General features: G+C 42.4%; 1 protein-coding gene across 3 annotated transcripts in view; it reads right to left on the bottom strand.

Moving 5' to 3' along the window:
- Positions 1 to 2,396: 2,396 nt before the first annotated feature.
- sdr42e2 (short chain dehydrogenase/reductase family 42E, member 2) overlaps positions 2,397 to 15,269 on the bottom strand; it is a 27,868-nt gene continuing 14,995 nt past the window's right edge. For all 3 annotated transcript variants that reach the window (XM_063216950.1, XM_063216959.1, XM_063216941.1), the window contains 5 exons: positions 13,919 to 14,056; positions 12,719 to 12,784; positions 12,439 to 12,502; positions 9,349 to 9,422; positions 2,397 to 2,723 (listed from right to left, as the gene is read on the bottom strand). In XM_063216950.1, coding sequence (XP_063073020.1) covers positions 2,487 to 2,723; positions 9,349 to 9,422; positions 12,439 to 12,502; positions 12,719 to 12,784; positions 13,919 to 14,056 — 579 coding nt within the window. In that variant the 3' untranslated portion in view covers positions 2,397 to 2,486. The remainder of the gene's footprint in view (positions 2,724 to 9,348; positions 9,423 to 12,438; positions 12,503 to 12,718; positions 12,785 to 13,918; positions 14,057 to 15,269) is intronic.

The raw sequence follows: 15,269 nt of genomic DNA, 5'->3' as shown, positions 1-15,269 counted from the left end.
TTCTAATTGTGAATGAATTTATTTATGCACAACATCATTCATCTTCCAATTACATCAGACATACAAAGTGTAACAGCACGGAGGAGAGGGTCCCCAAGTAAAGCTGAGAGTAAGCTTATATAACGGGGCCCTTTATTTTATTTTTTTACAAGACATTATTTGAATATATCGTAGTTAAATAGATTATACATTCAATTTTACATTTATAAATACAGTCTCTTTTGCACATTAAAAACTATACATGAAAGATGTTAATGTATGTTAGTAGTGCTGGTTAATGTCTGTGTCTGACTACTACGTATGTGCCAAGATACATAATCTCATACCACACACACCATATTGACATTTTAGTCGTTTATTTTCAAACATATATGCTGCCCATTCCCATTTTAATCTTTTCAAGAATAATTATATTTAATTACGCAAATAACTAATATTCACTAGTCTGAGCAACATGCAGTAAGCTTTGCAGCCAAAGATGCCTGGGGTGCAATGGTGGAGAAGATCCACCTATCCCCTATTCATTTATGAAAACTAAAAGTGTACATTTCCAAGTCATAATGAATACTTGATGGGGTGGAAAATATTTATGGAAAAGGCTTTGTGAAAGGGCAGCATACATTCTGGAAATAAACTGCTATATCTCCCATACGCTATCTTCAAAGGGACACTGTGCAGGAAATGGTCAAAAAAGGTACTGCAACTATGCTGCTCATTGAAACTGGGCTGCCTATTGCCAAATTTGATATTTACATGGAAGTTTACTAGTAATAAACAAATATTTTCTAGTATGGTCCAAGTACAGTCATTTTTGCAGCTAAAAATAGCTATTTTTGGAAATTCAAAATGGCGGACCATGGAGAAGATCCCACTTTTCATGTATGAAAACTGCAATTTTTCATAATGAATACTTAGACTTTGATGCTGGTAGTAAGTATTCATGAAAAAGGTAACATTAGTGAATGGGCAGCATGAATTCTGGAAATAAACAACTAAAAATCTCACACAGTGTCCCTTTAAGGAACTGGATTGGAGAGTATTGCAGCAGGTCTGATAAATCTTCTTATTACTATACTAAACGTACAGTACTAGTCAAAACTGGTTCATTCCCTGCCAATGACACAAACCTGGTTGTGCACTAAATTAACAACCTACATTTGCATAAGGTTGGAGAAAGAGAGCAGATCATCAAACAATCCTTCAATTTCAGTACCAGGAAGACTATAATACAATCTGCATTTACAGCAGTTAGTCATCTAGTCTTGGATTAGATTATTTTAAAAGTTTATATGTTTTACACAACTAACAAAGAGACAATAATACACACAACACAAGTAACACATTCTTTTGTCTGCTTGAACTCAAAGTTCTGGTCCAACACTCTTATGTTAAGATTTGCCCATTCTCGGGCAAATATGTAGGCCTATGGTGCCCTAAAATGGCCTCTTTCTTTTGATTTCTCTCTTGACTTTCCTTCTGGAAGACTGCGATGCACCAAGGGATGTGAGTGCATTTTCCAAACGTAATAAAGCAGAAATTGAGCCCTACAGCAGAGGGGCGACTTCATTTCTCACAAAACCCATCAATCATTGTTTGGTCCCACACATTTTCAGGATAATAATTACCACCAGTGCAAACACCGAGGACAGTGACGGCCATGCCAGCTTCCTGGGGGCTTCCTCTACCTATGGCACCATGGGGTATTCCTCGTCGGAGGGAAGGAGTCCTCAAGAACTTTGGAAAGTTCAAAACTTTCAGTGATTAAAAAAAACAAAAACAAAAAACATTTGTTTATGTTCTTGTCCTTGATGACTTGGTTCAGATCAGAATCTGATATCAAAATGATAATGTGCTTTAACATTCTAATAAGGCATTGTTTAGTTTTCTGATAGATAAATAAATAAGGCGAATACTTAAATACCCTATACCATCAACAGCAAGCACACATATCATTTCCCATACCCTACACACCTGTAGCCCAGGTGCCACTCTAGGTAGTCTTCTCCATGTGTGCTACCTTTGCCTGTTTTTGGTTTTGGTTTTGCATAGTATTACTGTATGTTTAGAGGTGTACCAGGCAGTTAGGTATTAGGTAGAGAGTTTGTACATGTCTGTTAGTGTACATCTATATATATATATGTGTGTGTGTGTGTGTGTGTGTGTGTGTGTGTGTGTGTGTGTGTGTGTGTGTGTGTGTGTGTGTGTGTGTGTGTGAGAGAGAGAGAGAGACGTGGACACTTAGAGGTTATCGCGGTCACAATGATTATGAAGTCCAGTACACAGCGGTGGTGGTGGGGTGGGGGTGGGGGTGGTGAGTGACATTGGTGATGGTGATGGTGATGGTGATGGCGGTGATGGTGGGGGTAGCTGTGGCGCGCGCGCGTGTGTGTGTGTGCGTGTGTGTGTGCACGCGCGCTTGCGTCAGTCAGTGTGTTCGGTGACTGTGTCTTGCGTGCCTTCATATTTTCGCCGCTGGGTGGTCAACATCAGTGGCTCTGGTCCCATCCTCCAGACCAGAGGAAGAGGGCCAACAGCCCCAAGAGCAGCAGCACCGCCAGGAAGAAGAGCTGGGAGGAGAGGCCCGGGGACGTGGCCGTCTGCAGCTGCCGGGTCTTTAGGTAGTGGTCCACCGCATCCCCCAGGCTGTACTTCTTGGGGCAGAAGCCCAGCTCACGACGGGCCTTGTCAATCTTAAAGGTGTGACTGATAGCGATGTTTCGCACCTGCAGGAAAGGATAATAACCACCATTTTATATTCCTATATTATTTACTGTTGATCATGCTTACATGCTTTTGCAAGCTTTATGCCACGTTTTTGGTAGCTGTGCTTTTTAAGTGTGTACTCCTGCTTTATAAGTGTGTACTCATGCTTTATAAGTGTGTACTCCTGCCGTTTCTGTACTCAGCTCATAGTTCATCTTGAGTTAGCAATGGCTCTCATCGTATATACTGTTTTATAATCCTACCTGTATATAGTGAATATACTCTGTATATATTTTAACTCTTATAATCTATTTCCAGTAGACTCTGTTTTTTTATATCTTTGTATACTGACAAAAAAAAAACTTTGGTACTGTCTTGTGTCATGTAAGGGGGAGCACAATAGATCTCAGATCCATATTTAATTCTGCATACCTATATCCGTATCAGAATACTTTTATTTCTACTACATAAACAGGGGCAGCAGCACAGAACACGTAACATGATCACTCCTAAGATACTGGAAGTGAGCACAATATTGCCTCCTATTGGCCCAAAACGAATAATGCACAGTCACCATGGAAACTGTGTGGACACCAGAGAGCTCCGGGGCGAAGGGTAATGTTCACTCGTGATGCATGACTCACAGAGGGGATAGCGTGTCAGGATGCCGAGGATTTGTTTGAAAACCAAATGCAAGCGAAAGTATAGCCGGGAGGGCAGGCTTAAGTTCCCCTGAGGTGACGTGCATTATAGCATCACTGACCCCTAGTGACGGAGAGGGACAGAAAGGTAGAGAAAGAGAGCGAGAGAGAGAGACCATCGTTTGAGGGTGTGACAAGATAGAGGATAGAGGATAGAGAGAGAAGAGAAGAGAAGAGAAGAGAAGAGAAGAGAAGAGAAGAGAAGAGAAGAGAAGAGAAGAGAAGAGAAGAGCAGCAAGTGACAAGCAAGAGGACGTAAACACCCTCCCAGCGTATAGCCTCTGCCTCTCTTTTCATCCCTCCTCCATGTTTTCTCCCTTGTGGAGACATGGCGGCCCGGCGGCACGAGGCCAAGCCAAACGCTCATCTTTAATTCACACGCAGCCACCAATCATCAATCACCTGGCCAGGCCATCTGATGAGGAGAGGAGAGGAGAGGAGAGGAGAGGAGAGGGTAGGAGAGGAGAAGGGAGGAAGAGGAGAGGAGCGGAGAGGAGGCTAGGGAAGGAGAGGAGAGGAGAGGAGAGGAGAGGAGAGGAGAGGAGTAGGGAAGGAGAGGAGAGGAGAGGGTATGAGAGGGGTAGGAGAGGAGAGAGGAGAGGAGACAGGAGAGGAGAGGAGAGCAGAGCAGAGCAGAGGAGCGGAGAGGAGAGGAGATGAGAGGAGAGGAGAGGAGGAGAGGAGGAGGGGAGGAGAGAGGAGGGGAGAGGAGAGGAGGGGAGAGCAGAGCAGAGCAGAGGAGAGGAGAGGAGGGGAGAGCAGAGGAGAGGAGAGGAGAGCAGAGGAGAGGAGAGGAGAGGAGAGGAGAGGAGAGGAGAGGAGAGGAGAGAGGAGATGAGAGGAGAGGAGAGGAGAGGAGAGGAGAGCAGGGCAGACGAGAGGAGAGGAGAGGAGAGGAGAGGAGAGCAGAGCAGAGGAGAGGAGAGGAGAGTAGAGGAGAGCAGAGCAGAGCAGAGCAGAGGAGAGGAGAGGAGAGGAGAGGAGAGGAGAGGAGAGGAGAGGAGGGGATAGCAGAGGAGGGGAGAGTAGAGGAGAGGAGAGTTACCCCTACAGGCATGGCAGCTTCTGTTTCCCCATCAAACATGCATGACGGAGTTCCTGGCTCTTAATGCAGCTCTAAATGCCATTCGAAAAGAGGCGTCATGTGCAAACCAGGGGGAGAGGCCTCGTGCGGAGAACAGAGAGGAACGTCATTATCACCTCTGCTCTGGTTCTCTGTCTCTGTATCTCTTTTTTCTCTCTTTTGCTATCTCTCTCTCTCTCTCTCTCTCTCTCTCTCTCTCTCTCTCTCTCTCTCTCTCTCTCTCTCTCTCTCTCTCTCTCTCTCTCTGCAGGATTCCTTTGATTCTACACCGGAAACACACTTAATGCAACACTAAGTAGCTCTTTGTCTTCGGTTACCCTACAGGTCGCACAGGGAGTTATCTTGTCTTTCAGTCCAGCTACTCACGTGCAGCAATAGATGACAGCCAAGTGAATTCCCCCCCATTATAAGCTGAGGAATCACTCATTTGGACACATTATTTTAACCCTATACTGCACACATTATTATCCCATCATGGAAAAAAATCTAACTGTGGTTTTTGTCACATAAAATGAACTTCTTAAGACATTTTTGCAATTTTTTTCAAAAAAAAGTTTTTTGGGGGGGTACTTTTAGGTTTGTTGCCATATGGCAACATTGTGCAGTTACGGAAAGGATCCAGTGTACATTTTCCCTCCAAGACCAAACAAGGGTCATAAAACATTATGGCTTATTTTATAGAAATATAATTGTTTTATCTCAGAAAAACATTGAAAGTTTACCCACAAGTTCAAGGGAGTTATTTAACACATTTTTGCCACTGAGAGAACAAGTGAATACTGTTTATTATATCCCCGAAAAACAGTATTTCAGTGGTATTACTTTGACCAACCACCAATGAATATATTAGGTATTAACACAATATCTGTGCATAGATTTGCACAAAAATGTGTATGGTAACTGTCTATAATATGTACATGAACTGATTTAATTTTGGAAGCCAACACTTTCAAGATGGCCGACATTCAAGATGGCCGATTTGCGGGCCAGGCATCTTTCAACATAACTGACAGTTTATTTGTCATAACTTTTGAATGGATGCTTGGATTTACACTAAACCTTGTGTGATAACACTCTATAATGAGTAAATAAGCCATGTAAAATTGTGAGGCCAGTGCTTTCAAGATAGCTGAATTTCAAGATGGCTGACTTTGAAGTTGGCAATCTTTCGAGACGGCCTACCTTTTGTTTACGCCACAACTTTTCAATGGGTGCTTGGATTTGCAGTAAATCTTGTGTGTTAATAATATAATTGGTTTATGGGCTGTTTGAAATTTCGAGATTATGCTTTTAAAATGGCTGACTTTCAAAATGGTTGACTTTGTACAATCATTTTTGATCGGGTTGACAGATTTGCACAAACGTTGTGTGCTAATTAGCCTAATTATAACATACACATGAAGTCAAAACATTTTGGAGGCTTCAAATGGTCAAGATGACAATAGCTTTATGCTCTAATCTGGGGTCTGAGTATTTGTGTGGTATACCTCTGGCAGTCTGGGGAGGCTGCATAGGCCTTGTTCGCTTTTCTGCATGTACTCAGAGTGAAAGCTCATAAAACAGTTCTGTACACCTATTATAACATTTTTAATGTTCATTACAGACTGCCATTTACACTAATTATAAATATTATCAGTTATCAATCATTCAATCAATAAATAAATCAATTAATCAATCAATTAGAATTGGGTATTTGTATCAATACACTTTCCCTATTGACTGTCTTGTTCCATTACCGCACAATGTTGCCGTATGGCAACATACCTATTTTTCAACATAAAATGGAAATAATTTTAGTTGAAAACAAAACAAATGGTGAAAACAGATCATGACTAACTGTAGATCATCCCAATATTTTTTTAAATTTTGTAAATATTGCAAAAAGTGTGAAAAATCTTGGCCAATACCAGAGCAATCTGTCAAGGACACACGCTCATGTACAGTGAGGGAAAGAGCGAGCCTGGGGCAGTGTGTGGTGTCAGGTGATGTCAAGAAACCACATAATTGGATAAAACAAGGCCACAGTTTCAATATGAAAACCAATCAGTGTCTATTATTTATATTTAAATACCAGGAAATGCCAAAAGAATGGTATGTTGCCATATGGCAACACCGTGCAGTATAGGGTTAAGGTTGTGCTTAAAATACTCTTACAGAGTAAGACACAATGCAAGAAGGTCATTCAAATATAAAAGGCTTTTTTTTCATTAGCACTGTCTTCATGTCAAGAGCTAAGAAATGACTCAAGGGTCGTGACTTCACTCAATAGTGGGAGCATAATTACGCTGTGGTACGTAGCCTCTTACTGCAGCTGGGGTTGCCAGCAACCCTATTCACTTGCTGAAAATGCTTAACTACATCATAACAACATTGCTATGACATTACAGAGAGCCACAGTGCTGGGCTAAGGGGTTAATGTCAGCATAGACTTCTGTTTTTTTTTTTTTGCTTCAAACGTGGTATCTCTGACATCTTCACAGTCCTCACGTAGTGCTCACTACTGTGACTCCAGTGCAGCCAGTGAGTCCTAATTACGGAGATAGCAGCAGCCAGGTAAATTACAAACACCTAATCCGGAGAGTTATGTAAAGGGAAGCATTGTTGACTGAGGAGAACAGAGGTGCACAGAGGTCATCAGACTGACTGATGGTGATTGTCGGTCAACAAGGCCCTCTGCTCCTTCCTCTCCACCTAGCAGGGCCCCCGTGAGAATTAAAGGGACACTGTGTGAGATTTTTAGTTGTTTATTTCCAGAACTCATGCTGCCCATTCACTAATGTTACCTTTTTCATGAATACTTAAAGTGACACTGTCCCATTTTTGGAAATAAGCTTATTTTATACCTCTCCTTGAGTTATATGATTGGGTTTTACCTTTCTCCTGTACTTTCAACCGTTCTCTGAGTACGGCAGTGCAAATTTTACCTCCATGCTAGCAGTTAACATTGAGTCCTATGAGACCAGCTGGCAGCTAACTGGTCTCATAGGACTCAATGTTAACTGCTAGCTTGGAGGTAAAATTTGCACTGCCATACCCAGAGAACGGTTGAAAGTACAGGAGAATGGTAAAGCCCTACTATTTAACACAAGGGAAGGTGTAAAATAAGCTTATTTCCAAAAACGGGACAGTATCACTTTAAGACCACCATCAAATTCTAAGTATTCATTATGACTGGGAAAATTGCACTTTCCATACATGAAAAGGGGGATCTTCTCCATGGTCCGCCATTTTGAATTTCCAAAAATAGCCATTTTTATCTGCAAAAATGACTCTACTTGGACCATATTAGAAAATATTTGTTTATTACTTCGTAAACTTTCATGTAAAGATCAAATTTGGCAATTGGCAGCCCAGTTTCAATGAGCAGCATAGTTGCAGTACCCTTTATGACCATTTCCTGCACAGTGTCCCTTTAAACAAAGATCTCATCAGCCATGGTAACCAGACCAACTGCAGAGATGCCGCCACTGCCACAGCTACCCCCACCATCACCGCCATCACCATCACCATCACCATCACCAATGTCACTCACCACCCCCACCCCCACCCCACCCCCACCGCTGTGTACTGGACTTCATAATCATTGTGACCGCGATAACCTCTGAGTGTCCACGTCTCTCTCTCTGTGTCACACACACACACACACACACACACACACACACACACACACACACACACACACACACACACACACACACACACACACACACACACACACACACACACACACACACACACACAAACACAAACACAAACACACACAGAACGTGTGTGGCTGTGTCTGGCTCCCTTGGGCAGTCTACACCCCCCCCCCCCATCTCTTTCTCTGTGCCACAGAGACGTCCCTCTTCAAGGACAGATTTGAAAGACATGCCATCTCCCTTTTCTCGTTTTTGTGCCATCTTTCAATCTCACACCTTCTGCAGACAGACCCTTCCCATGAGTACAAACACTTCAGACCGTCTCCCTGTGGACGCGAGCATCTGAGAGACGGCTCCCATAGCCATGCTCTGAAACATCTGTGGACCTGAAACTTTCAAACTCACTACAGCCATACTAATCATGTGCAAGACAATACTGTCACTATACTTTAACATTACAATAAAGAAATTCTGTGGATTTCCAAAGAAAATATACATTGAATCAGATGGGGTGAAATCATTAACATTGAAATCTCCTCTCAGAGTATGTCTGATTCCCTAAAGAATACAAACACCTGCTGGTATATCAATAGAGCATTACAAGCACTTGATAATAGAACATATTGATTGCTGGTGGTATCCATTTTCACGATTCAAAGCGCATCACGATACACATGCCACGATACGATTCTATCACGATGCATTGCGATTCATGTACTATTGTGATGCATTGCGATTTTTACTTCAGTAAATGTGTAAAAATAACAGCTTATTTGTCAGTTGCTGTGTAACATCCATAAGTCAATTCATTTTATTAACCATTTTAGCATCTGGGAGAGAACTTAAATCAGGAATACCTATTCTCTACTGAACAAAATGAACCAGAGGCAAATTCAGTTTATTATTATTAAATAATTGATTGTCATTAATCAATGCAGCATATTGTGAAAACAAGTATCACGATGCATTGTGATGACGATTCTTTTGCACACCCCAAGCATCTATATGCCTGATGTTGGTTGCATAAGAACACCGGCGGGGAGGGGAGGTTGTAGTGGAGTGAAAAGGGGGGTTGGAAGAGTGTGAGAGAGGGGTAGAAAAAAAGAGGGATGGAATATGTGGGCATGTGTGTGAGCTGGCAGGGTGTGAGAGTGTGTGTGAGCTGAGAGGGTGTGTGAGTGTGTGTGGTTTGGTGTGGTCTGGTGTGGTGTGCTGCTACCTCATTCCTGGTGAAGAGCAGAGGGATCTCCACCACCGGCCTCAGCAGCAGATGCAGCTGCTCAAACAGCACCGCTGAGGAACACAAATGATATAACACATGACATGAACAAGCTAGTTTGCACTTCAAAAGACCCAGACAGACAGAAAAACCCAGACACACAGACGAACCCAGACAGACAGACGAACCCAAAGAAGCAGACAGACAAACGGGCAGGCAGACAGGTGGACACACGCACGCACGCACGCACGCACGCACGCACGCGCACACACACGCGCGCACACACACACACACACACACACACACACACACACACACACACACACACACACACACACACACACACACACACACACACACACACGCACGCACGCCCACACACACGCCCACACCAGTGCTTTACACTAACTTTTTCGCTTACCAGCCATTTTGGCTAGTGGTTTTCCTGACTCACTAGCCATTGGGCCTCTTCACTAGCCATAATTTTCTTAACCATCATAGCAGCTTTAATGAATTATATAATGTAGGATAATATAACATAATATAACATAAAATAATATAATATAATATAATGTAATATAATATAATAGTCTATAATATAATATAATATAATATAATATAATATAATATAATATAATATAATAGCCTATAATATAATATAATATAATATAATATAATATAATATAATATAATATAATATAATATAATATAATATAATATAATAGCCTATAATATAATATAATATAATATAATATAATACAATATAATATAATATAATATAATGTAGGGCCTAATAACTAGAATTGTTATTAACTGGTCCATGCATGCATGCATGCTATAAGAACAGATTAACTTATCTGAGGAATGGCATAGCCGTGCAGAAACACCAAGCACAGTGTTGTGGAAGGGCACAAATGTAAGCTACATGAGAGCAAAATATTTCCGTCTTAGATCTGAAGGGCACTTTCGATGCGCAAAGTAGATAGTGCAAAGTCATTGCCAAGCTTCGCATGTCCTCGGTCATGGATGTGGAATAACACCTCTTCTGGAATATTTTCTCATAAAAGTAGGCTATCCACTAGAAGGCACACACATATGCGGCCGGTAACTACAGAAGGAGCTACGACTTCCTTCCATTCCGTTTAATATTGAGTTGTTTAAAATATAGGCTAAACGGACGCAAGGTTAGATGGGCACATGCGAAGGGACATGGGACATGATTTGTGCAGTCTGGAAGGCTACTACTGCGCGTTGTTTAAGCTCCGTTTGACAGTCGGGAACAACGGCACAAGAAACATGGAGGAATATTAAGGTATGGAGACATACAGGCAAATCAGAAAATGATTTAAACCGAACATTATTAATGCCGCATGTGTCCTTGTCTTATCACTGCGCTAATTAGTCTCGAGACTTTCACAAGACTGAGGTGTTCTCCTCTCGTCTTGGCCATTTTAATGTCCACTACTACTATGCATTGTACTAATGTTGACAGATCCCAAAACAGGTCAGTTGAGATGAACTTCACTTTATTTTCACGTGAAGGTTTTCAGTGACATTTCCAAACGCGCGCTGATGTGCTGCTGGTAGCTCGCTGCTGCCACTCATATTTGCAAGACTAGCTCTATCAGATTCCTCTCGTGCGTGAGACACAGGTGACACGTGACACAGGTGCTTCATGGGTATTGTAGGCTCGCGAAATCGCATTGCATTGCGCTTGTAGCAAAGACGGTCCGAGGGAAAAAACTACAAAATGCGGTGCCTCATCATTTAGAATAGTAACGGACCCGCCAGAATGGCTAGTGAACCTTCGGTATCTACTAGCCAACACCGACTTTCACCCGCATTTGGCTACCTGGCATGTGTTAGTGTTAAGCCCTGGCCCACACACACACAACCTTTCCTAAGCCCTGATCGTCACGCAGTAGGTGTGTGGCCCTATCACTGGGACGTCCGATTTTCATCACGTCTGGCGAGTTAGGAGTAAAAGGTGTTGGCCAGTAATCAGAGGAGCATGTCTGGTTTGAGTCCAGCTCCTCCGACGGGAGCGAAGTCGAGGTCGACGTGTCCTTGAACAAGACACCGCACCTGACACCTCCCCTGGTGCGCTTGCTTGGCTCCTTGGGTTGGCAGCCTTCCCCCACAGGTGTATGAATGGGAGACGTGCACGGATAGGACGGGTGAATGAAGTTGATAAACCATTTTTAAATGGCTGAATGAGTGCAGTTAATTTGCTTAAAAGTGAAGAATGGTGTTCAAAAGGTGCTTTACAGGTGGCAATGGAATTAAAGTATGCATCGTCACACTTTCATGAAGTGTCTGGGTTTTTTAAATATCTCGGAATGAATGCTTTCCTATACTCTACTAAGGAAGCATGTCCAATCTTTACTTCTAAGGAGTTTGCCATGGTGCACACAGTCATAAACGACCAACAAGCCAAAATACTGGAACCATATATATATAGTGCAACAAATGTATGGCACCTTTCAGCCAAAGGCTTTCTTTCAAGTACCAAAACTGCATTCTACCATCTCACCAGTGGAGGCCACTGTATCCCACATAGAGTAGCATCAAAATACACAACAATACATGAAATTAGTTTTTTTCAAAGTGCAAGCTGTGAAACACGGCTGTGCCGGAATACTGAAGGAGGCAAGCGGGCTCGAGTACATAAAAGCAGTGAACTTATTCTCACCCCCTTTTTTTTACAGTATTGTGGATGATTTGAAGGGGAAAAATGCCGAGGGGCAACTGACTTCTGGAGGAGAGAAGAAAGTCCTGCCCACACACATGCTGCCTAGCGTGCCCTGATGCTGGACTCTGTGACATCAGACAGTCCCCTCAAACTGCACCCCGTCTCAGAAAAAGCCATATTATAATGCCACTGTTGGGAGTCTCCAATTCCTTTGAAGAGATGTTTTTTTTTTTTTTACATCAGCTAGAATAGCACAGAAAGGATAAGCGAGAACTCTGCATAAAGCCTCCGCTGACACGAAAAACGATTGACACCAAGTGAATATATGACAGAATAGGAAAAAAAAGCCAAGGCCATGAGCTTACCTAATGAGCATGCTTATTTTCTTAGTCCCCTACCTGCTGTGTAGACCAAGCAGACTGGGAGGTGGATCAAAGGCCTGCTGTGTCCCAGCTTTTCAAACTGATCAGAAGAATCGGGGAAAAAGCAGGCACAGGCATAAATAATAATTTCAATCTTCAAAAATAATGCTGTAGGTTCTTTTTAACACTCGTCATGGTGTAGTCACACATCATTTTTTCCTTTTCATACATAAAACAATTTCAATTCAATTTCATAGATGAATATGTCTATTAGATGAATTAGTCTATTAATATGCACTAGAACTTTATTACCTACCAAAGGCGTGAACCACTCAAATAGGTTGACTGACACCCCGTCATTAATGAAGTAGGCTTGCCCACCCTAAGAGACAGTCAGGAAGACAGAGCAAATGTTCAGTTGAGATATATTACATAACACCAGAGAGTTGGGTAGTAAAGTCAATGTAAATACTAATACTAAAATAATTTCTGGGCGGTCATGCTCCTAATGATGAACCGTGGATGCTGTGTTTAGCCTTTTGGCATGGTCTAGCCCTGTGTGCCGCTGTCTTGGGCCGGTATCCTATGGTTTTCACAGGTATAATGTTACCGCCACACACAGGATAATACAGTAATGTGTGTATCGCATTGTCACCAATTGATGGCGGCATTACAGCTAAACATATTGGCGATCTGACTTCAAAAACTCGTTCCCATACAAAGGGGTGGTCTACATCAGTGGTTCTTAACCTTTTTTACTTAATGCACCCCCTTTCCTGTGCCGAAGACAAGCCGTGCACCCCCAACACAAACTTCTACACGTGCATATGCACTAAAAAAAATGTCAAGTGATTAATTACAATGATTCTTGCTTGAGACATTAATCAATACCTTAATGAATTCAAATGGGGACCACAACATGTTATAATTTGGCCTAACTATAAAGTTTGTAAGCATAATTTTTTTCACATCCTCAACACAAACAAAATTCAGCGCACCCCCTTGAATCTCTGGCGCACCCCCAGGGGGTGCCCGCACCCCAGGTTAAGAACCACTGGTCTACATGGCATCTATTGTTCATATCTATGGGCAGTGATGCTTATGCTGCTGACAAGCTCAGACTCTTGACATGACGTGTAAGTGTGTGTACTCTACCTTACTAATAAAAAACCCTAACCCTAGCTCTAACTCTTAACCCTGCTTTGCATCTGCACTTGTTGTTCTGTATATTCCCTGTGCACTTGGTCTCTGCTAGTGATGTTGGCTATGAGTATGTCCTCAATTGTAAGTCACTTTGGTTATAAAGCGTCTGCCAAATGTACTGTAATGTAATGTAATGTAATGTAATGTACTGTACTGTAATGTACTGTAAAGTAATGTAATGTACTGTAATGTAATGTAATGTAATGTAATGTACTGTAATGTAATGTAATGTAATGTAATGTAATGTAATGTAATGTAATGTAATGTAATGTAATGTAATGTAATGTAAAGTAATGTAAAGCTAGAAGCTCACCGCTACAGAGTGTCTCTCTGGCGTTAGTGCCTCTGCGGCCAGCAGGTGGGCCGCCACCAGGTTGTCCACGTGAACCCAGTTCATCTGCGCTCGGCGGTTCCCAAAGCTGAAACTGAACAGACGCCTCTCCACATTCACCTGTGAGAAAGGATTTCAAGAGAAAAAAGAACAGTAACACTTTTATTTTTGGCATCTTAGGACAATAGCTATTGAAGGTTTTTTTTATCCAAACAGGATCTGGAAAAATGAATCCATGCTTTCATTTCCTGTAGAATTATTGCAATACCCCAATTCTCCAAAAGGCAGGTTCAACTAATCCAAAATGCTGCGGCTAGAATTTTAACCAAAATAAAGAAAAGAGATCATATCACTCCACTGGCTCTCAGTGAGCTTTAGAACTGAGTTTAAAACTCTTGTCAATGTCTCTAAGTCACTCAATGGCCTAGGCCACAGATATACTGAATTGCAGAGTTGCTACAGCAGGGGTGGAGAACCTTTTTCATTCGAGGGCCACTTCAAATTCATCCGATGGCCGTAAAAGTCCTCAGAGGGCCGTACTATGAACACAAACCAGGACCCCTTCACTTTAGGCCTATATTGAAGGTAGCCACCTTTTTAACAAACAGCACCTTCTCTAGGTTCCCTGAATATAACGTAATTGTATTGCAAATGCATTTTCTAAGTTTCCTTTACAAAATATGTCATATTTCATGTGAAGCTGAATAACATTAAAATTATATCGGGGCCGGATAAAACGTCCTCAACGGCCGCAAACGGCCCTCGAGACTTAGGTTCCCCACCCCTGTGCTAGAGCATTCGGCTAACATTCTGCACTTGAAGAGGATGGAGTGCTACAGAGGGCCATATGGGGGTAGAGGGGGGTTGTTGGGTCTCTTCCATGCTGAGGTGATTTTGCCACAACAACACCTGCGGTGGGTCAATACTGTTGCATACTGTGCTGGTGGGCAGCCGCCATTCTGCCCGCATGTAAACCCTGTAGACATTAGTCTACCACACAAGTGTGACTCGAGGCAGGGAATTTATAAATAACCTCGGAGCTGAAAGCAGCTAGGCCTGTGCCCGTGCAGCGCTTCCTGCTCGGTGGTTTCCCATGGCTAAAAGAGGCTAGCCAATTACCACAGGAGGGTTCCGCAAGTCAAGAGGCAACAGCAAGCGGAGGTGGGCGTCATTGCGGGAGCTACAATTAACTTGCAAATGTGGTGGCAAATGAAAAAGAAAAGAAAACGAAAACAAAAGAACTGTGAAAATGGGTAAATTAGTCAGTACTGTAGAGTAGCAAATGCTTTTTAGGAAAGCTGTGAGTGTTAAGTCAGGCTATCGGGCAATCCTT

Source organism: Engraulis encrasicolus, chromosome 2 (genome assembly GCF_034702125.1).
Source record: "Engraulis encrasicolus isolate BLACKSEA-1 chromosome 2, IST_EnEncr_1.0, whole genome shotgun sequence".
In the NCBI taxonomy this organism is placed as follows: domain Eukaryota; kingdom Metazoa; phylum Chordata; class Actinopteri; order Clupeiformes; family Engraulidae; genus Engraulis; species Engraulis encrasicolus.
This window is presented reverse-complemented; position numbering and strand designations above follow the sequence as displayed.